Genomic DNA, 27,712 nt, shown 5'->3' on the forward strand with positions numbered 1-27,712 from the left:
TTGAATTGAGTAATGGCACAATGTCTTGTTCTCTTAAGCTGATGTTAATTTCTTTATAGCAGGTTTTCCTATTTTATAAATAATGTCATCAAATTTTATAGTGGAGCAGATTTATTTAAAGTGAAAGTTTTTGGAGGGTTTTCTACAAAAAGAAAAAAAAAAAACAGATTTTGCTGAGCAGTTCACATTTATCCATAAACCCTGTTAAGACAAAACTGTCGATCTGTCATTAATGTCATAGTTATGCCAAAGCAGTGATAGGTCTGTAGAATAATATTAGTATGTCAGTTAGGTCTCAGTATGCCAAGATTGAATTTTTCCTACTTTTAGTTTGTGTATCACAGCCTCACACAATGACCAACAATTGCTAACTTTAAATAAAATATACGGAAAATATATAAACAGCAGATTGGCTTGTTGTTTCCAAATCTTTCAGTGATATTAATTAGTTTTATTAAATTAGTTAATTAGTTTTCCATAAACCAAAATAAAATTCAAAATGAGCTAAAGTTAGATCCCATCAATATGTTTACTGAAATATTTTCAGTCTGCTTTCAGTGAAAATACTCAAATTGGGGGAAAAAATGCCACACACCAGGGTTTTTTGTTTCCTTTTTACTGGAAAAGCCAGTAGCCAGCTTCACGGTACTGAGAAACAGAATGAGGAAAATACACCTGGGCATTTCAACAAATAAAACAAACAGGTAGAGAGCAGTTATAGGAGGTATACACACTGAGAGGCAGGGCATTTTGGCAATAATCAAATGTTCCCAGATTCAATAATTTCAGTTCAGATGAATCTTTCATTTCAGTAACTGAAAATATCTACCCTAAAGCAGGAAAAAACCCCACATCAAATACCCGTTAGTATCGTAAACCAGTTTTCCGAGGACGTATTTTCTCTTTGGTGTAATTTCACTATTTCTGTATATATCTGTCTGAACATGAACAGCACCAATGTGAAGTCAACTGGGTCTTTTAAAAGCAACAAATACAGGAGTTTAAATAGACCCGAATACAATGCATTGGGAGAAGTAAGGGCGTGTGAAATCAGTGACAACCTTTACGTTCATTTACTTAATGAACTGTAGTAATGGCTGTCTCTTTACATCGTGGCTCAGTAATCAAAAATAAAGATAATAACTCTATATGTTTTAGGCATTCTTGGCAGAAGACAAGGCAAAAACATGAATCAACAGAACCCAGAGCATAGCAGAAACTGCTATAAGCCAGCACCTGTGGGGGTCATTTCTCTGTGATTTAAATTACAGCAACAAAAACAACCAATTTTATGGCATTAGACATTTTATTGTATTTTTGGGGGGGCGCTTAGGGAATAATGTGTTTACTATTATGTGATATTTTATACTCTGAAAAATCTGTCAAGTATTTAGTGGGCAATATAAACGCTTTTTGTTTTTACCTATTAGAGGAGAACAGCCTAAGACTGCATACCTCTAAAAGCAAAACATTTCCTCCGCACCAAGCATAAATTGACTCTGAATGTTTTCTGAAAAACTTTATACATATAGCAGTCACTTTTTAGCTAAACATTGCTAGCACCAGGTTGGACCCTTTTTGCCTCTAGAACTGTCTTAATTCTTCGTGGCACAGATTAAAGAAGGGGCTGGCAAACATTCCTCAGAGATTTTGGCCCATAACATCACACAGTTGCTGCATATTTGTCAGCTTCACATTTATGCTGCAAATCCAAAAGGATTGGAGGGCGTTTGAGCGCAGTCAACTAATTTTCACGTTCAGAAAATCCGTTTGAGATGCTCTGAGCTTTCTGATATGGTGTGCATGGTACACCATGGTCACAAAAGGATTGACATGGTCAGCAACAATAATCAGGTAGCCTATGTAATTTAATAGATGCTCATTGATACCAAGGGGCCCAAAGTGTGCTAAGGAAACATATCTCAGACTATTACATCACCTCCCCCAGGCTGAACCGTGACTACAAGACGGGATGGATCTATGCTTTTATACTGCTTACACCACATTTTGACCCTCGTCATTCAACTGTTGCAGCAAAAATTCAGACCAGGGAACATTTTTCCAATCTTTCCATTTTTGGTAGACGAATGCAAATTGTAGCCTCAGTTTGCTGTTTTTAGACAGGAGTGACACCCAGCTTCTCAAGGTTCAGCGTGTTGTGCATTCAGAGCAATTTCCCTCTGCATACCTATATTGTAAAACATGACTATTGGAGCAACTTTAAAGCAGAATGGCAATTTCCTCTAACCTCTGGCATCAAAAAGGCATTTATAGCAGCTCACTGGATATTTTCTCTTTCCTTTTTTTCTGTGAACCCTAGAGATAGTTCCCCAAAAGTTAATTCTGTTCATCTGGACGTTTTCAGTGGGAGAAATGTTTCGTCACTCGTCCAAGTGACTTCTTCAGTCTCAGCAGACTGCAGGTTTCCCCAATCTTATAAACAGTACATTTGCATAATGACTGAAACTAGCTCCACTGAAGGAACAATGGGCTGTGAGATAGACCTAGACCTAGAGATAGTTGTGTGAGAGATGGCCTGTCTGGCACCAACAAAGAAATCACATTTTTCCCCCATTCTGATGCTCAGTTTAAACTTCAGCAGGTGATAATGACCATGTCTATATGCCTCAATTCATTCGAGTTGCTGCTATGTGATTGGCTGATTAGATATGTCTTAATGGGCAGTTAAACAGGGGTACCTAACAAGGTGGCCAGTATGTGGACCCAGATTAGTTTAGGATGCTGTTTTAAGAAGATCAAAATAGTGTCTACCATGTTCTTATTTCAATTAAATAGATATTTTTAACAATATGACACAAAACGTCACAAAAAAATCCCTACAAACATCCAGTGATGACTATATATTGAAATGCCTATAGAATAAGCATACCAGCTGCCTTCTAAATGGTTGCTCATAAGCAACACTTACACTCAGCAGCTCTGACTACCAACAGGTAAATCTCTGGGGACCATAGGCTTGCCAACACAAACAAAATGAGGATAGCACTTTTGGTTTCCTGGTAGCTACCGCAGATGAAATCGCAGACAGTATCATATTGTGCCTATATTGTTGAGAGGCCAAAGACAAAGAAGACTTAAAGCAAAACAGCTTGTATCTCAGAATAAACTCAATGGGTTTTAGCACTCAAAGCTCATAGTAGGTTCACATAAAGTAACAACAGTTGGCTAGCTATTTACCCAATAGAAGTGGGTGTTTGTTTGTTTTTTAAAAACAAGGAGTCCAGTTTAGAAAGTTGGGTTATAGCGAAAAATGCCTATTGCCACTTTTAAAAAATAGCTGGCACACTGATTAATGTATAATAGTGAAAATAACCAGTGCTGGTTGCTGCAAGTGAAAGCCACAGTCAATACTCTTAATATATTCCATATACAACTTATACAACTTGAGGAGTTCCTCAAATTGTGTCATATAACATTAGATGAGTTTAAATAAAATGAAGAAATTTACTCACGGGATTTTAAAAGAGCAAAAAACGTTTTTTAGCTGATTCATAGGGTCCAACTTTTGGGGTTCAGTTTCAGATGATGAAGACACCAAATGATTTGACAGGCCTCTGTGGCCCTGCCTCTGTGTGTATACCAGCACTGAGGACATCTTTTAATCCAAAATCCCTTTTTTTGACAAAATGGAAGGAAAAACAAGGAAATGGCAGCAAACAACAGTTGTACAAATTGACCAGTGCATTGTGTTTTAAAAGTCCATTTCAACAGGTTCAGGAAATTGAGTTCATAATTCAGGCTCTGTTTTTGTGCCTGTCGACATGTTTTCAGGTGAGCGTATCTCTACAGTCCCTCCTCAGAAGTCACTGAGTCCACTGCATATGCACCACGATTCAACTGCAAGCACACATCATTCCTCTCATTAGTCCAAATCCACACATAGGAGGATCCATCCCAGTCACATTGGACACACAGATTTCCAGGGACTCTGAATGGCCGATGCTGGAAGACTGGTAGACCAGTACAGACAGTACAGTCCTCCACAGCAAAACCTGGAGATGAGGGTAAAACTATGTATATTAATGCTTTATATTAAGATTTCACCTGAGCATCTCAGTCACAGGATCAAAACATCGTTGGATTAGAACAGTACTATTTACCACTCTAGAAATCAACAGCATGCTGTTGATGAACTAACTCACTCGAGCTGAGAAGAGCTCTGCTGCTACGTCTGCGACTCGGCCTCCTGCCCTACTCCCACTACCCTCCGGATGCTCTTGATTGACAGGTACATCTCCTCCTCAGGGTCATAGTAATAAAACTTACTCAGGTAGGAGATCAGCGGTCTGGAAAGAGGTGAAAATACAGGCAAAAAATCAGTATCAAAATCAAAAGCTGGATTACTGAATGTAGAGATAAAGAAACAGAACAGAAGACACAAAAGTTTTAAACATCAGCACAAAGAATAAATGAAAACCAACCCAGGATTTTTCAAAATATCTCAGCTTTTGGTTGGATACCAATGAAACTATGCTAACACATACTGTTTTTATGAAAAACAAAATGTACCGCCTTTTTCTCTACCTGAATCATGTGGTTGGAGGTTGCTAGGTTAAAACCTCAGTAAGAGCTATAAGTGAAAACCCATCAATAAAGAGTCTGTTAAAACCGTTCCAACACCTTGGAAAACAGCAGCATTGTTCAGGATGCTGGCTTTCCACTCCTGTATATTTCAGCAAGTATATTTCCCAGTTGAAACTGAGTACCTGGGCAGTGGAAGCTCTTGGATGTGGTCGATGCGGACTATTTGTCGGATGCAAAAGCGACAGAGATGTTGAAGTGACTTCACGTTGCTGAAGCGAGACACAGGATACAGCAGCTGAACCGGAGTGGGAGGTAGTCCTGGGACAGAAAGAAACATTTTACTCAGTGAAACATTTTAATTTGCCCTTTCCCAATTTTGCTTTGGGCACTCTGGTGGCCCAGTGACTAACATGTAGGCGTCCTTCACAGACTTTGTGTCCTCTTGTCAACTGTTGTGCCTGTAGCTTAATGGCCAAAAATTCTTACAAAAACATAGTTTTATTTGTTTTGAGACTTGCAGGACTTTTCTTAAAAGAGATGCTGGTTTCCAGCTTCATAATTTTATTCTTGGAATCTACTAGAGCAGCATTTTCATTTTATTTACAGTTAATTCTTATTTATTGTGTACTTTCATGGCTTTGGGATGGTGTATCAGTTCATCCAACTCTCCTTCGGCTCTTCCCCTTTAAGTCAGCTTCTCTTAGTAAACAGGATATCTGATCTCACTGGCATCACGCAGACATAGAAGTAGATCAAACTGTGTGAAACTCAGTGCTTAGAGCAATGTGAAGTATAAACTTCTGGATTACAGGGATTGATTGTACATACACTTCTCTATCAGCATAGGCATCCACCGCTTCAACCTCAGACCACTTCGACACAACTCACAAATGAAGATCATTTCTGTGGAGCGATGCTTTCAACTAACCTGTTGCATGTGAGTCAAGTATTCGCGCTCTTTTAGCTCCATTTTTGGTCTCTACAGACGCCTGAGGGAAGTACCTGTCTCTTTAGCTGCTAAAAGCAATAGATTTTTGGAGCTTTTGCTCTGGCTGAAAATTATATTATCGTGGGAATAGGAATTAAATAAAACAGTAGAGTTGTAGCTGTACAGGGAAGCAATGAGCTGAAATTCAATATAAAGCTCCCTACAGCCCATGGTAGAAGCAGATGCAGCTGGTCCGTTACTACAAGACTCCTCACACATTTGATGCATGTGAATGTATAGACTATAGGCTCTCTAAGCAGCCTGATTCTGTCATGTTTAGCAAAGATTATTCAGACAGGTGTAAATAAAGTATTTGCTAGACTAGTAGAGGAGCAATCCACAGGAAATTGGTGCTCGGTGAGTATTTCTAGCTCAAGATTTAGTTTAATATAAATATAACAGTAAAAGATTCGTTTCAATCTGACTCAGTTATGTCTGATAACATTTTGCACAGATATATTTCCCAATCAGAAGATGCTACCTTACTTATTGTCATTTAGGTGTGATGCAGTAAACTACAGTGAATTGTGTGATATAGGTTGGCCTGAGGTCCACATGCATCACATCTGTGTCGGCATGATTCTCATCAGGGGTAAATCTGCTCACGGCTCAATGATATGTGTATAAATCGCACAGGTGGATGCAAAGGATACAATAGCATACAGTTACACTATAGTATACACAAACTAGTGTAAATTTACTGTAAGACATAAATGACCAGATACCTTCACATGAGCATGATGCAAAACCTGAATGTAGACATAAAAATGGTACATATATAGCTATTCTCTCCTCTCCTCCCGGTCTCTCAGGCACTTCTCACTAAGGGGTGATTCAAATGTTTTTTTGATCAGTTGGAGCTGGGTGTTGATATAAAGCCTGTGTTGTTTCACCTGGGACTCTGGAGCGGAGGAAGTAGAGGAATTTCCCATTTTTGGAGTGCATGATGGCTCGCTCGATGAACTCCACCACAGAGTGACAGCGGTCCTCAAACTTCGGGTGACACCACAAACTGAACGTCCCTGCAGGCAATAAAAGAGGAATAGTTTCCTGTATGTACTGTATCATGTGTACTTTTTCAATATCTATAAATCGTACCCACATGAGTAACGTTTTTATAAATGCAACTGAGATGAAACTGTTCCTGGATAGTTCTAAAGAGACTAAAGAGAACAAAAAATAAAGCTACACAACAGGAAATTTCCATCAGCCTGTGCAGCTTTAAGATGTAAATCATGCTCTTTAGGCCCTGGAAATAATGCAACTTTAAAGGTAAAGTTCACCACTAAATCACTTTCACATACATTTCTACTGGCTTGAAGCGCTATTTATCCTTTTAGATGGCTTTGATGTGAGGTGCCCAGTTTAGTAGAGCTTTGTGGAGCACGAGGGGCCAGAAAGCACAGTTAACACACTCAGCACCATTGCAGAAATCATGACAAAGTTGCTCAGAAAATCCAGAAGCCTTTTCGTAAACAGTTTCATGCAGGAGTTGTTTACTTTCTACTACCAAAAAAGGGCATGCAGCTAGCAAACATTACAGCTGTCACACTGTTGTGCATATGAGCCTCTGATCACAGGGATACGCAGGCCTCAGCTGTGTTCTCCAGGTGTTTCCACTTCCCTCATTGCCCTTCTGTGTATTGAAGTCCTGTCTTCCTTTGTTCCTTGTCAGGTCGTCTGTTCGTCTACCCGTGTCTGCTCTCCTTGCCGTGTTCATGGTCTGTGGTTTTCCCACGCTCTCTGTGTTTAGATCTTTGTTTAGTTTTTCCCCACTTTAGGTTTTTGGTTAGTTTATCTCTGTGTTATTTTGCCTTTGTTTCTCATATTTCCTGCCTCAAGCGTTTGCGTTTGAGTCCTCTTAAATAAATACAGGGTCTGCTGCCGCAGACACGTGACAAAAAGAAATATTAAGGTAGAAATTACTTTAGAGCAGTTCATAATTACATAATACTGAATAAAAATAATTTACAAACAGCCAATATGTGAACAGACAAATGCTATGAGTGATTCGACTTCCTGTTGACTTCACAGTGGTTCTTTCTCTTGAAGCCTTTCTGCCCTCAGTTCATGCTGGGTCATGATGCATTCATGCAAACAAGATTGTACTGATGCGAACATGTTGTGTCAGTGAAGGCTGCATATCTGTATAATGAATGTGTTTTCAGCCATGATGCTGTGGCCATGTAATAGTGACTCATTAATGTACAGCCCCAGTTATGAACATCTGCATGGGAGCGTGCGTACTGGAGTATGTGACCAGTCACACATTCATCTTTGTACAAGTCACCTTGTTAGTTTGTCACACATGTGAGGCGTGTGCATGTGGCGCCATGTGAGTTATTCATGCTTCATGAGTTTTGGTTTCAATTTGCTCGATCTGTACAGGCCTGTCTGCTTACACATAATGTTTTCAGATCTGTCTATATGTTTACTGTAGACAGATTGCTATATTACTGTATGTAAGTCTGTATGTACAGGGAGTGCAGAATTATTAGGCAAATGAGTATTTTGTCCACATCATCCTCTTCATGCATGTTGTCTTACTCCAAGCTGTATAGGCTCGAAAGCCTACTACCAATTAAGCATATTAGGTGATGTGCATCTCTGTAATGAGAAGGGGTGTGGTCTAATGACATCAACACCCTATATCAGGTGTGCATAATTATTAGGCAACGTCCTTTCCTTTGGCAAAATGGGTCAAAAGAAGGACTTGACAGGCTCAGAAAAGTCAAAAATAGTGAGATATCTTGCAGAGGGATGCAGCAGTCTCAAAATTGCAAAGCTTCTGAAGCGTGATCATCGAACAATCAAGCGTTTCATTCAAAATAGTCAACAGGGTCGCAAGAAGCGTGTGGAAAAACCAAGGTGCAAAATAACTGCCCATGAACTGAGAAAAGTCAAGCGTGCAGCTGCCAAGATGCCACTTGCCACCAGTTTGGCCATATTTCAGAGCTGCAACATCACTGGAGTGCCCAAAAGCACAAGGTGTGCAATACTCAGAGACATGGCCAAGGTAAGAAAGGCTGAAAGACGACCACCACTGAACAAGACACACAAGCTGAAACGTCAAGACTGGGCCAAGAAATATCTCAAGACTGGTTTTTCTAAGGTTTTATGGACTGATGAAATGAGAGTGAGTCTTGATGGGCCAGATGGATGGGCCCGTGGCTGGATTGGTAAAGGGCAGAGAGCTCCAGTCCCACTCAGTTTCTGGAAGACACCTTCTTCAAGCAGTGGTACAGGAAGAAGTCTGCATCCTTCAAGAAAAACATGATTTCCATGCAGGACAATGCTCCATCACACGCGTCCAAGTACTCCACAGCGTGGCTGGCAAGAAAGGGTATAAAAGAAGAAAAACTAATGACATGGCCTCCTTGTTCACCTGATCTGAACCCCATTGAGAACCTGTGGTCCATCATCAAATGTGAGATTTACAAGGAGGGAAAACAGTACACCTCTCTGAACAGTGTCTGGGAGGCTGTGGTTGCTGCTGCACGCAATGTTGATAGTGAACAGATCAAAACACTGACAGAATCCATGGATGGCAGGCTTTTGAGTGTCCTTGCAAAGAAAGGTGGCTATATTGGTCGCTGATTTGTTTTTGTTTGGTTTTTGAATGTCAGAAATGTATATTTGTGAATGCGGAGATGTTATATTGGTTTCACTGGTAAAAATAAATCATTGAAATGGGTATATATTTGTTTTTTGTTAAGTTGCCTAATAATTATGCACAGTAATAGTCACCTGCACACACAGATATCCCCCTAAAATAGCTAAAACTAAAAACTACTTCCAAAAACATTCAGCTTTGATATTAATGAGTTTTTTGGGTTCATTGAGAACATGGTTGTTGTTCAATAATAAAATTATTCCTCAAAAATACAACTTGCCTAATAATTCTGCACTCCCTGTAGGTCTGTAGCTTATCTACTGAAATGGTGCTAATAGACTTTAAAACAGCTCAGTCAATTATATGAAGATTTGTCTCATTTATATTAAAAAAATGCCAAATATACAATGACACTTTTATCGAACTCAGATTTTTGCATACAGTGCTTCCCGAGTTTTGTATAAAGAGACATTAGCCTTTTTAATGTTGCTGATTTTGTCTGCTGGGTTGAGTCAGGTACAGTCTGTTTTTACTCTGTTAATTTATTGCAAACTACAGTTTGGAATCCAAAACAAATCCCCCCACGGGGACCAATAAAATTGCTGATATGATGAAACTGACTTCATCTCATCTGTAAGTCAAAGCCTTCTACTTGTCAGCTAGATGCCATTCCTAAAGTTTTGGTTAAGGCATGTCTACCTTCTTTGCTTCCCCTCATATCTGCTATCATCTGCTCTTCACTTACCATTGGAACTGTTCCTGCTTCCCTCAAAATTGCTGCCATCACCCCAATATTTAAAAAAAAAAAACTGGTCTAGATCCCAATAATTTTGAGAATTTTCGGCCTATTTCCAATCTACCATTCCTTTCAAAAATTCTTGAGAAAATAGTTGCCACACAACTCCACTCACATTTAACTAATAATAATCTGTATGAACAGTTCCAGTCCAGCATTGAAACAGCACTTATAAAATTAACCAATGATCTTCTTATGGCAGCTGACTCCGGTTTACTTTCCATTCTTATTCTCCTCGATCTGAGCGCTGCTTTCGACACTATTTCTCACTCCATTCTCCTCAGTAGGTTAGCCTCTATCGGTCTCTCCCATACTCCACTAGCCTGGTTTAAATCGTACCTGTCTGATCACACTCAGTTTATTCAACTCAAATCATTCACTTCTCAGCCCTTTCCTCTGACCACTGGCGTGCCCCAGGGATCTGTCCTGGTGCCCCTTCTTTTCATTATCTACCTTCTTCCACTTGGACATAAATATAATATCCAGTTTCACTGTTCTGCCGATGAAACCCAGCTTTATCTGTCCACTAAACCTGATTCTGCTCTTCCCCCATCCTCCCTCACCCTCTGCTTAGCCGAACTAAATTCATGGTTCTCTTCTAATTTTCTCAAACTCAATAGTAACAAATCCGAGCTCCTCTTGGTCGGCACTAAATCTACATTATCCAGAACCAACAGTTTCTCTGTTACTATCAATAACTCGCCGGTCTTCGTTTCTTCCTCTGTGAAAAGCTTGGGTCTCATCCTCGACAGTACTCTATCTTTCAATTCAAACATTAATAACGTCACTTGGTCTGCATATTTTCAATTGCGCAACATTAATCGTCTCCGTCCTTTTCTCACCCCACATGCCACTGCCATTCTTGTCCACAGCCTTGTTACTTCCCGGATTGATTATTGTAATTCACTTCTTTTTGGTCTTACTCAGAAATCCGTCCACAAGCTCCAACGCGTCCAGAACTCTGCTGCCCGTATCATCACCAGGACCCCTTCTGTCCACCACATCACTCCTGTCCTGCAGCAGCTTCATTGGTCAAATATCGTATCAATTTCAAAATACTCTTGTACACATTTAAGGCTATTCATCATCTTTCTCCTCCATATCTCTCTGATCTGGTTCAGATCACCGCTCCATCTCGATGTCTTAGATCCTCTTCTTCCCTTTCTCTCTCCGTCCCCTCCCCTCTTCTTGCCACCATGGGGAGCAGGGCTTTCAGCTGCTCTGCTCCACGACTCTGGAATTCTCTACCTCCTGATTTAAAAATTTCTCTTCCTTCACTCTCTCTTTAAGTCCCAACTCAAAACTCACTTGTTCAAAATAGCTTATCCCACATAACCTCTCCACTCTGCTATTGTAAATTTGTTTTATGTCCTATACTTTTATGCTGCTTTTTTTATTCTACTGTGTACAGTGTCCTTGAGTGTTCTGAAAGGTGCCTTCAAATAAAATGTATTATTATTATTATCATTATTATTATTATTATCATATCTTATGTTGCTTTACATAAGATACTTTACACAACAAAGTTCTATAAGTGCAAACTTGAGTAAAATCGTGCCAAAGTATTTTCTCCAGAGGCAAACATTACGTTTTTTGTGCTTTTATTCCACAAATGTATCTGTGTGAACAGTCTGACCTTTTTTTGTTATTTGCTTTCGGTTCCACATCTCATTTTTAGACTCAAACTGTATAGCTTGTGCACTTTGCATGCTATACTTGGCTCTCTAATGCATAAGGTGTTGTTTGGAACCTGCTGTGTTTGTCTGGCAATCACGAGTGTGGCAATAAATCAAAGTCTAGATAAACATCTTCATCTTTAATGATGAAATTTTTGACACATTAACATTTATTAACATGTTGCATCAAGATCCTTCTCTATGCCTATGCTCACCTGCAGCGTATGAATAGCATGAAAACTGCTTTTGTTTGGCAGCTCTTTCTAAATACACTTCGCACTAAGTGAAGAGTGGCTAAAGTGGAATATAGAGTACAGTTTGATGTGCACATTTGTGTATCATACTTAGCTTGCGTGTGTGCATGAAGGTCTTACGTGACTCATTGTGGTAATATGTGCTCACAAATATCCGCGTTACACGCCTGAGATGTTGAATAACCATCATATGGGACTGTGTGAGTGGGTGTTTGTGTGTTTTTTGAAGCTCTATCTTTCATTTTAGATTTATAGTAAGAATAAGAAGAATAAGAATAACTTGACATAACTGTGAATCAACCTCTTAATACAGTTGTAACTTGCGAGACTTATACTTTATCTTCTACAAGGTTTTGTAGCCCTATATATATGGAATATTTGCCAACTGAGGAGCACCATGAGGATTAGATCCTTTATTGGATTTAATGATGTAAAGTGTTTGCACTTCAACATTACTTGATACTCTTCTTTTATCAATTTCATGCTGACAAATATGAGATTGGTCAGAATGCAAAGATAAATCTTTACCTCCAAAACCTTAAAAGTCTGAACCCCTCATAGTCTGAACCTACTATGACTGTCCACAGAAAAAGAAACACACAGACAGAAAAGGAAGGAGGGCAAACTCTCTAACAGAATAAGCCTGTAAATTCAGTCCAGTACAACTTACCCAGACCTCTGAGCTCTATCCTAATGCTACCCATAATCTATAAACTCTATAAAAACTAAATAAGAACCAGAACTGAATAATAATAAGTCTTACTAGAAAGATAATGACATCAAAAAACTAAAACACAACACATGGCACATGACACCAGCTATCAGTCTGAATATCTTAATGTCACTTTCATATCAGATACACAGAAAATCTTTGTCCAGTGACATCGCCGAAATATTTTTGAATGCAATGATTCCCTCACAGGAAAAGCTAACACCATACTACATGGAAACAATGCACATTAATAATCTTAGAAAAGGACTGGTACAAGTATCGTCAAAGCAAAATCTATCTTAACCTTGCAAGCTGGGAAGATGTGATAAATACAGCAGAATGGTCAGTTTATAATAAACAATGTAGATTCTAATTAATTAAGATAAGACTGAAAAAACAGTTTGTTCTGTCGCCTGAAGCATCATTGAAACCGTGAATATATAGCTGACTACATACGCAGCACTGCAGCCTCGCTTTGTCCATTTAAATTGACTAATAAGCTGGTTTATAGTGTAGCATCACTGCTAGTGTAGAATGGTCATGTTAGGAGGATGTTTTTCTTTATCTAGTTCAGTGGATTACTCTAGAAAATTGCCTCTGTTAAGTTCATAAATAATCCCATCTGAGACGTGTGTGTGTGTGTGTGTGTGTGTGTGTGTGTGTGTGTGTGTGTGTGTGTGTGTGTGTGTGTGTGTGTGTGTGTTTCTCACCTCTGTAGTGCTCCATGCGAGTGTGGTGTGTGACTCCCTGTGATCTGAAGCTGAGGCTCAGGATGTACCGAGGGTCTGAACTGTCACGAACCAGGAAGGATCCGTCTGGTTTACCCTTCAGCTTCATCTCCGCATCCTCCCAATTCATGGGACCCCAGTACCAGCCGCACTGCAGGTTGAACCCCCAGCCCCCCAATAAAAAACAAAGAACCCCCCCCCAAAAAACAAACAAACAAAAAAAAAAACAGAGAAGCATTCTTAGTTATGCTTTTCTTTTCTCTGATCAATAACCTTTGGAAATAACCTCTACATAAACAGATTGTAAAGCCATCCCAAAAAACAGAAGACCTTGTACATTTTATGGATTTATAGGAAGTTACACTTTGTATAGTTGACCATACAATGAGAAGATACATCAATATCATCTTACCTTCTCCAGTTCTCTCAGACTGGCGGTGAAGTTGCTGGCTTCCGACCGCCGCAGGGCACACAGCATGGGGGGTGGGGCCTGTCTGATGGGGGGTGGACCATCAGCTGATGATGGGTTGGAATGAGGAAGGGCCCGTAGGAAAGCATCTATATGAGAGATGTTAAAGGTGCCAGATGAAGCATTTTTAACATAAACATGTCTATACTACTAACTGACGCACATTAGCTGATTATAATGAGAGCGGGAAGTCACTAATCTCTGACCACAATTCCCATCATCCCTCGGGACAGATCTTACCATTGAGGCTGAGACTGTGCTGGATGGTAGTGTGGGAAGGAGGAGGAGGAGGAGGGAGAGGCAGAGGAAGAGACTGCAGAGAGGCGCCCATGACGCTCACTAGGAAAGGCCCAGGCTGGGGCCCGGCTATGTCGTCTGGAAGAAGCGCAGGAAGGAAGGGAGGAAGGCAAAGGAGGTAAATGAAGACAGTAGGGAGGAAGGAGAGAGGAACGACCGAGAGAAGAAGAAAGAGTGAGGAAGAGGAAAAAAGAAAAGGTGTTAGGAAAGGTGAAGGAAGGAAGGAGGTTTTGTCAGCACCATCGACAGAAAGTCTCAAGCTCGGAAATGAAACTTTACCACCTTTATAATTGACAAGTATTACACATAAAGACCAAAAACAACCACGCATTTATCCAAATCCTATGAGTGTAATCAAACCTAACACATCCTGCTAGGTTGTCTAAAAACTATTAAATCAAAAAAATACATAAATTAATATGCAAACAAATGCAAAAAAGGGTATTAAAAATAAGTGCAGGCATTATTTAATAAAATGTCCATTTACTTCTGGTGTGTGTAATGTATATTCTTTTCCATTATTTATTTGTATTCTAATATATCAATCAATCAATCAATCAAGGCTTTATTCGCCACGTGCAGGTTGCCCTGCGGTGAAATAGGACCCCCCTCCTGACCTTACACACACAACACAGACATCACATGGGGATACAGGTCGGAGATCGGTAGCGTTACAGAAAAACACTGAAATATACACTACAATGGGAAAGTACAAGAGGAAAAAAAGAGACCTCTACTCTACTGGGCTCCTGGGAGGACAGCATGAGAACAGGAAACAAAAAAACTCCTCTGCACAAAAAAGCGCATAAATGCCCACAGCACAACATTATGGATCCCGTGACAAGCCACAGGGTCGGGTGGGGAGTGAGGAGTAATCCGACTCAAACACAGCAGCCATCCTGCCCAGCGCCGAAAGGGTGTCCGCATGAAGTGATGGTGCTTTTTACTTTAGTGCGAACAGCTCATGTGAATTTCAAAGCTGTTTTAACAGTCCAACACTGGTCTCTCAATCTCGCGTTGGAGAGCCATGAGCTTCTCCATGATGTTATCAAACTTGCCTCTGTGATGTTGTCATTCTTGTGCTCAAAGAGCCGATTCTGAGAACTCACGACCACAGTGAGCCTCCCCAAGATGTAATCCAATTTGCGCTCAGAGATGTTATTCCGAGCGAGCCCCTCCAGATGTAATCCAGTTGGCACTCAGAGGTCTTGTTCTATTCACAGCAGCCGTAGCCTCACCAAGATCTTATCCGTGCTGACTCAATGAGCCCATTTTGAGAAACTCACGCCTCTTCCCATCGTTTCAATCCCAGCGGGCAGCTTTGTGGGGGTTTGAACAGCCGGTTCTGCTTTCTTAATTCTTCGATAAGTCAGGGCCAAGCCAGCTCCGATCAGAACCCTGTTACCATGGTTCCGAATAGGTAGATATCTTCAGCACTCAGGCTCACCCGAGCCCAGACTTCTCGTTGAGAAAGGGGTGTCAATTGCATTTAGGGACCAGTTGATCCAATCCATAATTCCTCTTTTAGGTTTTAGAGAACAGACTGTGAGAGAGTGTTCCAGGGAAAAGTAACACAAAAAACACAAGACTAGACAAGGACATAAGAGGCTAAGCAGGGAAGATAAGGGAGAGGAGGAGGAGAGGAGAAAAGTGCGACCGCCTTCGTTTTATATATATATATATATATATATATATATATATATATATATATATATATATATATATATAACACCCAGCACGCCCCTGCGGGCGGTTTATCCTTCAAGCTCGGGTCCTCTACCAGAGGCCTGGGAGCTTGAGGGTCCTGCGCAGTATCTTAGCTGTTCCCAGGACTGCGCTCTTCTGGACAGAGATCTCCGCTGTTATTCCCGGGATATGCTGGAGCCACTCGCCTAGCTTGGGAGTCACCGCACCTAGTGCTCCGATTACCACGGGGACCACCGTTACCTTCACCCTCCACATCCTCTCGAGCTCTTCTCTGAGCCCTTGGTATTTCTCCAGCTTCTCGTGTTCCTTCTTCCTGATATTGCTGTCATTCGGAACCGCTACATCGATCACTACGGCCGTCTTCTTCTGTTTGTCTACCACCACTATGTCCGGTTGGTTAGCCACCACCATTTTGTCCGTCTGTATCTGGAAGTCCCACAGGATCTTAGCTCAGTCATTCTCCACCACCCTTGGGGGCGTCTCCCATTTTGACCTCGGGACTTCCAGGTTATACTCGGCACAGATGTTCCTGTACACTATGCCGGCCACTTGGTTATGGCGTTCCATGTATGCCTTGCCTGCTAGCATCTTGCACCCTGCTGTTATGTGCTGGATTGTCTCTGGGGCATCTTTACACAGCCTGCACCTGGGGTCTTGCCTGGTGTGATAGACCCCAGCCTCTATGGATCTTGTGCTCAGAGCTTGTTCTTGTGCTGCCATGATTAGTGCCTCTGTGCTGTCTTTCAGTCCAGCTTTGTCCAGCCACTGGTAGGATTTCTGGATATCAGCCACCTCCTCTATCTGCCGGTGGTACATACCGTGCAGGGGCCTGTCCTTCCATGATGGTTCCTCGTCTCCCTCCTCTTTCTTGGGTTTCTGCTGCCTGAGGTATTCACTGAGCACTTGGTCAGTTGGGGCCATCTTCCCAATGTATTCTTGGATGTTCGTTGTCTCATCCTGGACTGTGGTGCTGACACTCACCAGTCCCCGGCCCCCTTCCTTCCGCTTAGCGTACAGCCTCAGGGTGCTGGACTTGGGGTGAAACCCTCCATGCATGGTAAGGAGCTTTCTTGTCTTTATGTCAGTGGCTTCTATCTCCTCCTTTGGCCAGCCTATTACCCCAGCAGGGTACCTGATCACGGGTAGGGCGTACATGTTGATGGCCCGGATCTTGTTCTTACCATTCAGCTGACTCCTCAGGACTTGCCTGACCCTCTGCAGGTACTTGGTGGTTGCAGCTTTTCTAGCGGCCTCTTCATGGTTCCCATTCACCTGCGGGATCCCCAAGTACTTGTAACTGTCCTCTATGTCTGCAATGTTGCCTTCTGGTAGTTCAATCCCCTCAGTTCTGACTACCTTCCCTCTCTTTGATCTCACTGAGGGGGATCAGGCCTATGCAGAACAGCAGTGGGGACAGAGCATCTCCTTGGTAGATCCCGCACTTGATGGTGACTTGTGCTATGGGCTTGGAGTTGGCCTCTAGTGTTGTACGCCACATCCCCATTGAGTTCCTGATGAAGGCTCTTAGGGTCCCATTGATCTTGTACAATTCTAGGCATTCCAGTATCCAGCTGTGGGGCATTGAGTCATAGGCCTTCTTGTAATCAATCCAGGCAGTGCACAGGTTGGTCAGTCTGGTCTTGCAGTCTCAGCTGATTGTTCTGTCTACCAGTAGCTGGTGTTTTGCGCCTCTGGTATTCTTGCCAATTCCTTTCTGTGTCCCGCTCATGTATTGACCCATGTGCCTGTTCATCTTAGCCGATATGATGCCTGACAGGAGCTTCCATGTAGTACTGAGGCAGGTATATCGCACTTGGGGCTATGTACCCAATCTCGGGTGGGGGTGATGATATCGCCCCCCTGACCTGGCGTCCTGACTCCTCCTTGCCGTAGCATTTGTGTTGTACCTCGTCAATCTCTAGCTGTGAGAGCAGTCCCTTCTTTCGAATGTTGGAACACTGAGCTACTAGTTGTTTCGCCGTCATTGTGGATGTTGGGTATCGAAGAATCCATAGGTCCCTCATCCTATTCATGTAGCCCCTTCCGCCGGCGTTACTTGCGTAGTAGCATTCCAACAACGCCCTGTTTTCGTCTCTTGCCCACCGATGCCTTCTTGTTCCAGTAGCCCACTTTTCGTCAGGGTGCCCTGGTTCCTCAACACCTGACGCGGACCTTGTTGATCCGGGTGACGTCCGAGCCGGCATGCCTTCATATTTATCTGTCTCGCTCATGTCTGCGGTAGGCTTGCTTAGCATAGGGGGTCTAGCCTTAGGACCCTTACTGGATACAGACGCCCCAGGCAGGAATCGAACTTGCGATTCTCTGTTCCAAAGGAGTGTAGTCTAACCACTACGCTATCCAGCTGCTATCTACGCTATCCAGCTGCTATTTGTATATATATATTAGGGGTGCAACGATATTCGTATCGATATTGAACCGTTCGATACAGTGCTTTCGGTTCGGTACGCATATGTATCGAACAATACAAAATTTTTAATTTATTTTATCAACTTTCCTTCTGACGATGCTGTCTGTGTTGAGCGCTCAGTGAATCTGCGTTCGACTACTCCGCCTAGGCTGCAGCCTAGGCGGAGTAGTCGAACGCAGATTCACTGAGCGCTCAACACAGACAGCATCATCAGAAGGAAGCGCGCAGGGCAAGCTAGCGAGACAGAAGTTAAGCTCTCCTTACAACATGGACCTCCCGCACCCTCATTCAGATCTGGCGTTTGGAATTATTTTGGTTTTCATGTGACGTATGACCCTGAAGGTAAGCGAGTCATGCACTAAAGTAAAACAGTATGTTGGATGTGCCACGCAATGCTCAATTACATGGGTGGGAGCTAGTGTGTTAGCGCAGTTAGCTCGTTAACGTGTTGGCCGTCTAGCCCCATGCACAGGGCGATCGGCGGTAGCTCGTTAACGGAGATTTGCCGTGTTGTGGCGTTAAGGTCATTTCAACAAGATTAACCTGAAAGCACTAGTGGGAACACAACGAATATGACTGCACATTTACGCCGACATCATCCTAGTGCAAAGACAAGTGGAAGCAGAAAAAAAACAAGCAAGCATGCTACTAACTTTAGCCGAGTCATTTAGACAGCTGTTAGCACATGATTCTCCTTATATGTTTAATATGCTGCTGAGAATATAGCCCAGAAGAAGCGGATAGTATAGCTTTTATTTTGGAAAGAGACATTTCTCTGTAATAAACTCTCTTTTTCCAAAGATGAGTGATTCCTCAATCAGATACAGGGCTCGCAATATCGCTAGCCCGACGTCCCAGAGCTAGCGATCTTTTCAGTCGGGCTACCAAAATCTATCTCTGCCCTGCCCGTCGGGCTATTGTAGGAAGGAAAAATATATGTCAATGCTTTTGCATTCTTTCAGAAATGTAGCTGGGTAATTATGTCATTGGCATCGGTGAGCCACTGTCAATATGTGACATATTGAAATCGCGTTTGAATTTGCGCTTGTTTTTTTGCTTTCACTTTGCAATGACAGCACTGATCTGTGAGTGATGATAATTTGTGCACCAATTCCTCTGACATCGTCTTATTAATTGTTAGCTTACTATGCAAACATGACAAGTGAAATCTCCCGCAGCAAGCTTAAACATGTGAGAGGTTGATCACGCAGAGAATCGCTGAAATTATGTGAGTGCGTGTGTAAAAGCAGCAGGATTTATATTTGACTACGATGACCTGGATGACTGAGAACCTTCACAGACAGATATATATTTTAGTTCTGCTGAGCCAAATAAGACAGGTCAGGGTGAAGAAGTGACAGCCAAAGAAAAGCTTACCACAAAACTGAGAAGTTATGACAAATCAGACTATAAGGCAAAAAGAAAGTGCAGCTTTATGGTTTCATGGACAAAATAATTTCTGTGGCTGCAATATGACGAGCTAAATAACCAGGGCTGCACATAAGTGGTCCGCAGGTGCGCATTCGCTGTCAAAATAAAAAACACGCACAAGGGTTAGGGTTAAATTTAAAAACTGTACTTTTGAGTTAAAATATATATTTATAATTTTAATAAATGACAAATTAAAAAGGCATGAACATTTTTTTTGTATCGAAAAAATATCGAACCGTGACACCAAAGTACCGAACCGAGAATTTTGTGTATCGTTGCACCCCTAATATATATATATATATATATATATATATATACACACACACACACACACACACACACACACACACACACACACACACACACACACATGCACACACAGTGGGGCAAAAAAGTATTTAGTCAGCCACCGATTGTGCAAGTTCCTCCACCTAAAATGATGACAGAGGTCAGTAATTTGCACCAGAGGTACACTTCAACTGTGAGAGACAGAATGTGAAAAAAAAAATCCATGAATCCACATGGTAGGATTTGTAAAGAATTTATTGGTAAATCAGGGTGGAAAATAAGTATTTGGTCAATAACAAAAATACAACTCAATACTTTGTAACATAACCTTTGTTGGCAATAACAGAGGTCAAACGTTTACTATAGGTCTTTACCAGGTTTGCACACACAGTAGCTGGTATTTTGGCCCATTCCTCCATGCAGATCTTCTCGAGAGCAGTGATGTTTTGGGGCTGTCGCCGAGCAACACGGACTTTCAACTCCCGCCACAGATTTTCTATGGAGTTGAGGTCTGGAGACTGGCTAGGCCACTCCAGGACTTTCAAATGCTTCTTCGGAGCCACTCCTTTGTTGCCCGGGCGGTGTGTTTTGGATCATTGTCATGTTGGAAGACCCAGCCTCGTTTCATCTTCAAAGTTCTCACTGATGGAAGGAGGTTTTGGCTCAAAATCTCACGATACATGGCCCCTGGGGCGTCTGTATCCAGTAAGGGTCCTAAGGCTAGATCATTTTGACCCCACGGGATGAGATCTTGCGTGGAGCCCCAGATGGAGGGAGATTATCAGTGGTCTTGTATGTCTTCCATTTTCTGATGATTGCTCCCACAGTTGATTTTTTCACACCAAGCTGCTTGCCTATTGTAGATTCACTCTTCCCAGTCTGGTGCAGGTCTACAATACTTTTCCTGGTGTCCTTCGAAAGCTCTTTGGTCTTGGCCATGGCGGAGTTTGGAGTCTGACTGTTTGAGGCTGTGGACAGGTGTCTTTTATACAGATGATGAGTTCAAACAGGTGCCATTCATACAGGTAACGAGTGGGGGACAGAAAAGCTTCTTACAGAAGACGTTACAGGTCTGTGAGAGCCAGAGATTTTCCTTGTTTGAGGTGACCAAATACTTATTTTCCACCCTAATTTACGAATAAATTCTTTACAAATCCTACCATGTGGATTCATGGATTTTTTTTTTCACATTCTGTCTCTCACAGTTGAAGTGTACCTCTGGTGCAAATTACTGACCTCTGTCATCATTTTAAGTGGGGGAACTTGCACAATCGGTGGCTGACTAAATACTTTTTTGCCCCACTGTATATACATATAATATATATATGTATCTTCTTATTTATGTGTTGTTGTTTTTTTTGTTTAGTTCACCTCGCAGCAGTAGAAAACATCATCTACCAGTCATTACAAACTGTATTACCAAAAAACAAAGTCAGTGGAAGTAAAAATAGACAAACAGGAAGACTAAATGTTTTTCCCTCTTCTTTGCTATCGATTGAGTCACTGCATCCAGATTTCAAATTAAATCTGTAGATTGCTGTTGACCTTTCAAAAGCTTCCACAATCAGATTACAGCAGATTATAAAAATTCGTCTGTGTCTGAGTTTCCAGAAATGTCCGGCGGTAACCAAAACTACTAAGCAAGACAGAAATATTAAGAGAAACTGCCTGGGCTTCAATTCCATCTGAGCTATAGCCCAGCTGCAGTGAAGCTCTCTGAAACCAAAAGCTTACAAAGGTTTGTTTTTTTATGGGCTTTATACTTCATGGATACTGTAAGTGAACTACTACTATTGGAAGAAGACGAGAAGAGAAACAGAAACTGACAGGAAGTAGAGAAAAGTACCTAAGAGACTGAGACTTCGACGAGGAGGGGGTGGAGGTGTAGGTGGGTGTGGGTGTGGCGTATTCGCCCCTCGCCGTGAAATATCCACATCCACTAGAGAAACGGTCTCACCTGAACACAGGAGGAAGGAAAGATAAGAAGAAATTGAGAGAAAGAGGAAAGTGAGCAGACGGTAAGACAGTGAAAGGGGCTGTGCTTTGTGAACCTGTAACTGTGTGTTGTTTTGTCTGTGCTGCAGCATGCCATTAAAGCTGCACCAGGCAGGATGTTTATGGAAAATTACACCCAGCTAATCAGCCTAAATCACTACAATAAAGGAGAATATCCCATCTCAGCTAATTGAAATGCTGCACATTCAATGTTTACCGAAGTCAAACCCTGCAGTAGGGCATGGTTGCTGGCAGCGAAAGAAACAAAATCAAAGGGTTAAGAGCCAAACCCTCAAGAGCAGAAAAAGCTGGACTTGCCCACATCCAGTCTCAGCCACCAACATCGCTTTAGCTCGCTTTTTGGTTGTGAAACATCACATACAGGCTGGGCTGGTAAACATGAGCAAGCCATGGGCACGGCTTCAGGGTTTTGAAAGTCCCCAAGATTTCAAACGAATCATCCTCACAAACTCTGCAACATGAAGCAATGCTGGGTGCAGCTTTAATGTTTTGGTCTAATTGGAGGTTGTGAAGCTTGTGCTCACAAACTCCAAAAATTCTCAGTCTGTGAGTAATGTGGGAGACTGCATAGAGGGAACGTCAGAGGCCGCCATAGGTGCTGAATCAAGTTTTGCCTTATGAGCCACAAACCTTCTCTCCCTTTTTACCTTTGTGTTAAATCAGCTTTTATCTACTGCACCAGTTGCAGTTTTAGCATGTAGTGTTTTGGTAAATTGTGAGATGACCATGTTGGGGTCTCACTGACATCATAAAGCTCCAAAAGTAGAAAAAAAACTGAATGAAACTGACCATTAGATCTTTTTGAAGACTGAGATTTGTAGCCACAGATATTACTTTTATATACAATTACATCATTATCTGAAGCATGGAAAAAAGAACACAGCAGGTAACTTTAACAACATTTGGTCTCACTATACTCTCCAGCGTTATAGGATCTACTTCAATAGTTATAGTTGTAAACACTCGCCATACTTAATATCTAATCTCAAGACGTAACATAAAAGTACTTTATATCAGGTTCATGTTGACTCAGTTTCACATTCTACTGCCCCAAATGTTTTCTACAGCACTCGCTTCTGTCAGTCTGCCCCAGGGCAGCTGTGGCTACAACTGTAGCCTCCACCAGTATGTGAATGTGAGAGTGAATGATTAGTGGAATTGTAAAGCACTTTAAGGGCACCGAAAAGCGCTATATAAATGCAATCCATTATTATTATTATTATTATTATTATTATATGTGGCTTAATCTGCACTACTACAAGTGCACTACTTACTCCTGTCTAAATAACTTGTGCGTAAAAACGCAGGGCCAGCTGTTTTTTGGACTTATTTACAAGTTGATAAAATAAAACTACATTTGTGAACATTTTACATCTGCAGTGGGAATTAATGAGTTTGGATCAGTAATTCAAAGAAGTTTGTCATTTGGAGTGAAATGTGCTTACTTGTTTCTCTTATCTTGCAATGTTTGTCCAAAAAAAGTTAAAAGGGTGAAAGAAAGATAAAAACTGTCTAATTTTATTCTTATGACTTGCTAACTGTGCATATAGGATGGAAATCATAGACTTTATAGGGCTTTTCGTGTTATACATTTGTGCTAATCTTGGCTTCTTGCATCAGCTTCTTGGATAGAAATGAGACTGGAAGTGTCTTCCAGTGTATCCTTGGACTGCCTGGCTTTGGCATCAAGCTAACATTTTTACTAACATGTGGAAGTGTTCCACCATTGTAACATAAGATTGTTCTTCTTATGTGTTTTGGGTGACAGACTGGATATGTTTGACAGGTATGTGTGATTTTATTAAGAAAAATATTCCCCGAAAAAGTTCTAAAACAAACTCCAGACTCAGCTTTAAATTAATCTTCAGACTGTCACGTTACATCATTTCATCTTTCAGAAACAGGACCCTGTTTTGGAGGAGGATTATATTTTTGTGATGGGATTCAATGTGAAAATTTCAGATATGTACAGAGAGAGAAGGGGTTATGTGAATTAGTTACTACAAATTAACGTCAAAGATAGTAAAGGCAGACATGAAGAATTTTTAAAATTTTAAAAATTTTTAATTTTGTTATTTCTGCTGAATGTTTTTTAACTTCAATCACTGAAAACAATATTGATCGTATTATACTGTTTTTTGTTTCCATTTAAATGATCAAAAGAGACCATTTTCACTCAAGCCCCACCCACTTGCTAATTAAAACTCCTTTCTAATGAGCAGTAGCCAATCAGAAGAAAAGTGGCTTAAAACAAGATTGTTCTTAAAGGTGTAGGTGCTAAAACAGCTTGTCTTATGAGTTGCACCAACACTCAGTGCAAGATGAAAAAGGATTGTTTAAAACCTCCCAAGTAACATCCAAGAATAAAAATATAGAGCTGGAAATGAGCATAATATGTTCCCTTTAAACATCCATTGTTTAGTTTTATCAGCCCCAAAGCCTAAAGTAGATTTTAAGGTTAATTACCAGCTTAAACAACATGTGCTTCGATTCAAAGTATGAATGGTTTGCCAAATGGAGCTGAAGTTGTGTAATTATTGCAGCAAAGAGTATATCTGCTCCTCTTTTCTGGTGAAAAAAATAAAACTTAATATCTTAAAGGCTCCTCATGTGTACAGTCACTGACTCTGTTAAATCACACCTCTGCTCAGGTTATTGTTGGATGTGCCAGGAGCTTGACACAACATTCCTCCGTTTTGTCGCTTTTATGTGACAATAAACTGAATATTTTGACGTGGTTGTGGCTTCTTTCTTTTTTTTTTTTTTCTTTTTTTTTTGGAAAAAGGAGTACATTCAGAATTCATACATTTCTTTCTCAAATTAACAGTTATACTATTATGTTGATTACTTACAAGCTTATCAGAAGGTTTGGGTGATGGATATCAGAGGGGTTTTCCTCTCTGAGCACAAAGCTGTGAGAGAATCAAAACCAAAGCCAAAGCAACCCTTACCAGTGAAAGTTGAGAGAGAGGCAGAGAGGGAGGCTGGGGAAAAGGCACTGTGGGCCCTGGTCAGTCTGGGCTGGCTGTGGCTGAAGAAGAAGAAGAAGAAGAAGAAGAAGAAGAAGAAGAAGAAGAAGAAGAAGAAGAATTATGAGAAGAGAATTAGATTGCAGAAGAAGTATTAGTGCAGTCTCTGCTTAGCTTTAATAGTGTGTGGGTCCTGCAGCTCTATCTCTCTCTCTTTTTGCATTTTCTGTTTGATGCTCTTAGCTCCAGCACTAAAGACTTCTAAAGCTATGTTTTTTAATCATAGCCTGCCTTCAGTGTGCTGCTGTGAATAATGACTTAGCTGTGAAGACAATAGAGGGTGACAAGCCAGAAAGGTTAGAACAAAATCTCAGCATCTAATAACATGTAGCACCAAAAAGTTCTAAAAGAAAGATCTGGCAGATGAGAGAGTTCAAGCCTCTGGAAATCAATGTTCAGCTTACAGAAAAGGTTAGGATGTTTCACTGGCCGAAATTTAATAATGGACTTCCTATTTCGTATGTTAGGTTAGACTTTTTAAAAAGTCTCTGACCTACATGTATTAAGACAGCTTTTATGTTTTTAACTTGCTATGTTTACTTGTTCTGACCCTGACAGAAGATCTGTTTAGGATTTCTTACTTGTCTGCATCCTGCTCAGCACCCGCTGCACACGCCATGTCCACCAGACTCCCGGCAGAAGATACTGAATAAGTCACTGAGGGCCTTTTGTCCAAAAGGTGACTGGAGCCGCTGCAGCTTTTAGTCCGGAACAATTTGCTCAGTCTGATCTTTAACGAGCCCTTTTTTGACTTCCCTGGAACTTTGAGCATCTTTTCCCCGCCCGTGGCCCTGCCCGTGGGAGTCCGGGGCGCACTGGCGCACCGCTCCGGCCGCCTTCTGGGTGTCGATGCCTGGCTCAGGTTCGGGCTTGTGGCCCAGGGCGAGCTCTGGGCCGGGGTAGTCGACGATGACTTGGCTGAAGCATGCGTGACAACCTCTGTATTCCCACAGCTTACCTGCGAGAGCCGGCCGGATAAGTTCCCGTGGAGGCTGCACACCTGCGTGGCAATGTGCGCCGCAGCCGCTGCTTCTGTCGCCGTCTCCTCCACCTGCCTCCTCAGTTCCACTTGAAAACTGCTGATGGAGAAAGCCCCGGACATTTTCTGAACTATTTCCCTTTTCCTGTTGAGTAAAAACTCCCGGCGTCCGTTTTCATCATCTGCCTCATCCTCCGGACACTCGTCCATGTCCAAACCGTCAACGTCCCCGTTCCCCAGCCCTTCCAGCACCAACAATGCGTCGCTAGTCTCTGTTGGGTCATCGCCTGGCTCTACTCCCCCTCCTGCCGGCCTATGTGCACTCTGACACGAACAGTGTGGGAGCTCGCCTGCTTTGAACAGCATTTTGGGTACCGCGCCAACCCCAAGCTCCCCGAACCGCCGGGCCAGCTCAAACACGGCTCCTTCCCTGTCCCTGGTGGCGCATCCCCATTTAGAGTCAATCACGGTGAGAGGGTTAGATCTCTCCGTCAACACGGGCCACTCTGGCGTAGTGGCGATGAGTCGATGCCGGTGGCATAGCTCAGCCGCTCCCTGCATCTCCACAGAGGCTGGCGAATGCGCTCCCCATGTCCGGTCTAGCAGGTTCTGCTGCTGCTGCTGAACCTCTCTGACACTCAGAGTGTTGTTATTGACCGCTGGGCTGGAGCAGCCAGATCCCGGGCTCTGATCCAGAGCATCCCTCGGCTGATTCCGACGGTCTAATTCCAAAATCCCCTCTCCGTTCCGCATTATATTGGAGAAGACTAGCAACTGAGGCCGTAGGCCGGGGCTGGGAGCGAAGTCAAACCCCTGGGCCTCCATGGAGCTCTGCGGCGGCGGAGGCGCGGACAGTGTGGCTCGGCTCTCCGTCACCCCAGAGTCAGGTGCAGCCGTGCCCTCGGTGCTCGGCTGTGCTTTGTTCAGGTGGCTGCTGGGATGCTGGAGGCCCTCCGTTGGATCTCGGCTTATATCCAAACCCGCTTTGACGCCGCTGTGAGCCAGGACCTCCTTCCCCAGCCCTGCCACCACTCCTCCCGGCGGCAGATTCCCGTTTTCTGCGTCCAAGCGGTCATCCTCGGCCACGGAAACCAGGCGCATCAACACAAAATCGGGCGACATATCTTGAGCGTTGTTCATAATTGTTCGTCAGGATCACGAAACGAGAATTGCTAGGCGATCTGCTCTTCACATAGCTAACCGCATAGATCTCGCTCCTATAATAAAGAAAGGACCAAGCCGCTGCTGCCTCCCATAAATAGGCTATGAGCGAAAACGTTAAAAAAATATATCAGGCGATGTTTTCATCCTCCTCCTCCCCTTCGCCAACGCAGCGTCCGTTAAATATGTTGAAGAAATGCGTGCAGTTTGCTCCGGGCAGCAGGCGGACCCCTGGGTCAGACATGCGGTCTGATTTCAGTAGAATAAAAGCCAGCAGAGTCTCCGGTCAGTGACCACAGTCTGCCTCTCTGTTCCGAGCCAGGCCCCACCCGCTCCTCCTCCGCTCAGCCCATAATATCACTTTATGATGAGAACCATAAATTCGACGACAGCATCTTAATATCACAGAGTTGGCCTATCCAGCCTCACATCTGAACAACTGATTTTTGGTTTTCCGTCTTCATAAGGGGACGAGGGAAATATACAAATAGCCTACAGGCTACACATGTTTTTCCCCCTTCCCCCCCTAGACATTAGTACAGCTCTTAAATGGAATTCAAAGACAAATAGAAACGCCCTCAATATTTTCATAAAG

The 27,712-nt window shown here is 42.4% G+C and overlaps 1 protein-coding gene across 2 annotated transcripts; it reads right to left on the bottom strand.

The window, feature by feature from the left end:
* Positions 1-27,561, bottom strand: socs7 (suppressor of cytokine signaling 7). Of its 2 annotated transcripts, XM_086294626.1 has the most exons (10): positions 25,559-27,561; positions 24,900-24,979; positions 21,779-21,889; positions 14,022-14,156; positions 13,725-13,870; positions 13,295-13,463; positions 6,427-6,555; positions 4,728-4,863; positions 4,164-4,307; positions 1-4,013 (listed from the first exon to the last, which is right to left on the bottom strand). In XM_086294626.1, the coding sequence occupies exons 1-9, from the start codon at positions 27,094-27,096 to the stop codon at positions 4,187-4,189; spliced, it is 2,565 nt and encodes an 854-aa protein (XP_086150752.1). In that variant the 5' UTR covers positions 27,097-27,561; the 3' UTR covers positions 1-4,013; positions 4,164-4,186. The 2 variants fall into 2 exon arrangements, with proteins under 2 accessions (XP_086150752.1, XP_086150753.1); XM_086294627.1 differs by lacking the exon at positions 14,022-14,156.
* Positions 27,562-27,712: the final 151 nt, after the last annotated feature.

The sequence above is a fragment of the Aulonocara sp. 'chitande type north' Nkhata Bay genome, linkage group LG6 (genome assembly GCF_057382095.1).
Source record: "Aulonocara sp. 'chitande type north' Nkhata Bay isolate Kocher_YH1m ecotype deep benthic linkage group LG6, A_spYH_male_GT1.1, whole genome shotgun sequence".
NCBI classification, from domain to species: Eukaryota; Metazoa; Chordata; class Actinopteri; order Cichliformes; family Cichlidae; genus Aulonocara; species Aulonocara sp. 'chitande type north' Nkhata Bay.